General features: G+C 55.0%; 1 protein-coding gene across 1 annotated transcript; it reads left to right on the top strand.

Annotated features, from left to right (window-relative positions):
• Positions 1–494: 494 nt before the first annotated feature.
• GUITHDRAFT_120370 (hypothetical protein) lies at positions 495–1,127 on the top strand (the record flags this gene model as incomplete). The annotated part of the gene is made up of 6 exons (XM_005820345.1): positions 495–497; positions 539–600; positions 661–710; positions 757–840; positions 940–1,022; positions 1,068–1,127. Coding segments are annotated over 6 exons (342 nt in total), but the record flags the coding sequence as incomplete, so codon positions are not given.
• Between the last annotated feature and the right edge of the window lie 126 nt (positions 1,128–1,253).

The raw sequence follows: 1,253 nt of genomic DNA, 5'->3' as shown, positions 1-1,253 counted from the left end.
GGATGCAACGGATAAACTTTCGTTACAAAATCCGTTATCTTGGGAAGGTTTCAAGGTTTGGAGTTTGGAGTTCTTCAAAGTTTCAACTAGTAAAGTTTCAGGGGCTTTACGGCTCGAAACTTTCAAAGTTTCAACTACAATGTTGCGACCGATGAAGCGGAGAAGGGAGGAGGAGGGGGAGGAGGAGGGGGTGGAGGAGGGAGGGGAGGGAGGGGAGGAGGTTCAGCGACCACAGACGGAGCAAGACAGCATCAGGAGAGGAGGAGGCTACGCTGACTGCGACAAAATGAGGGAGGGAGGGAGGACAGAGGACGCAAACAACCCCCATGGACTGTATCAGGCAAGTTTGAACTATCGCCTGCCTCTTCCTCACCTCTTCCACTCCTTGTCTCTTGTGCTTCTCATCCTCAGCTGACTGAGCTGCGATGACATCAGAACGGTACGAAGACAGCACAGGAAGACAGAGGGCAACGAGTGCTGAATGATGATCCCGTATGGTCATTTTGGGAAGGACGTTCATCCGTGATGTGGGTTGCAGAGACGGGCTCACTGGTTCATCGCGCTTCATGGAGGAGCAGCGCAGGGCTACATGTCACAGAAGTGAGAGCAAGCGCTCGATCAGCCGGATGGAGGGTCGTGTCCTGATGTTTGTGCTGGCAGACACGTGCTGCGTTACCAGAAATCGCTCGCTCTAGCATGCAGCCGAGCGGGTTCGCATGCGGAGGGAGGCAGTGCGAAGCTTACATGCATGCTCAGCTCTTCTCCTCCGCAACGGCTCGGATGCTGTTGAAGCTGTGAAAGAAGCCATCAAGGCAAGGACTGCCGTTCTTACTCGTGTCGGTAACTTGGAGGTTCGATCAGGTGATGGAGGACGACAACTGTACCAACGCGGGTCTGAAAGCTTGAGATCCTGTCTTCTTCTCTCTCACTCCTCGTCAGGTTTTGGATCGAACTTGAACATCGACGGTTTCGTTGAATGCGATGCGAGCGTGATGGAGGGAGGGCTGGGAGGTTTCGGAGCGGTGAGGGAGGGAGGAGGGTAGAGGGAGGAAGTGACTCCTGTCAAGGTTGGAGCAGCCCCAGGGATCAAGAATCCTATCGTTGCAGCAGTTGAGATCATGAAAGATGTGAGGAGGAGGAGGAGGAGGAGGAGGAGGAGGAGGTAACGGGGGAAGGGGGAGGGGAGGAGGAGAAGAAGAAGAGGAGGAGGAGGAGGAGGAGGAGGAGGAGGAGGAGGAGGAGGAGGAGGAGGA

Source organism: Guillardia theta (genome assembly GCF_000315625.1).
Source record: "Guillardia theta CCMP2712 unplaced genomic scaffold GUITHscaffold_180, whole genome shotgun sequence".
Lineage (NCBI taxonomy): Eukaryota > Cryptophyceae > Pyrenomonadales > Geminigeraceae > Guillardia > Guillardia theta.
Note: the sequence above shows the minus strand (reverse complement) of the source record. Positions and strands in the feature narration are given on the sequence as shown.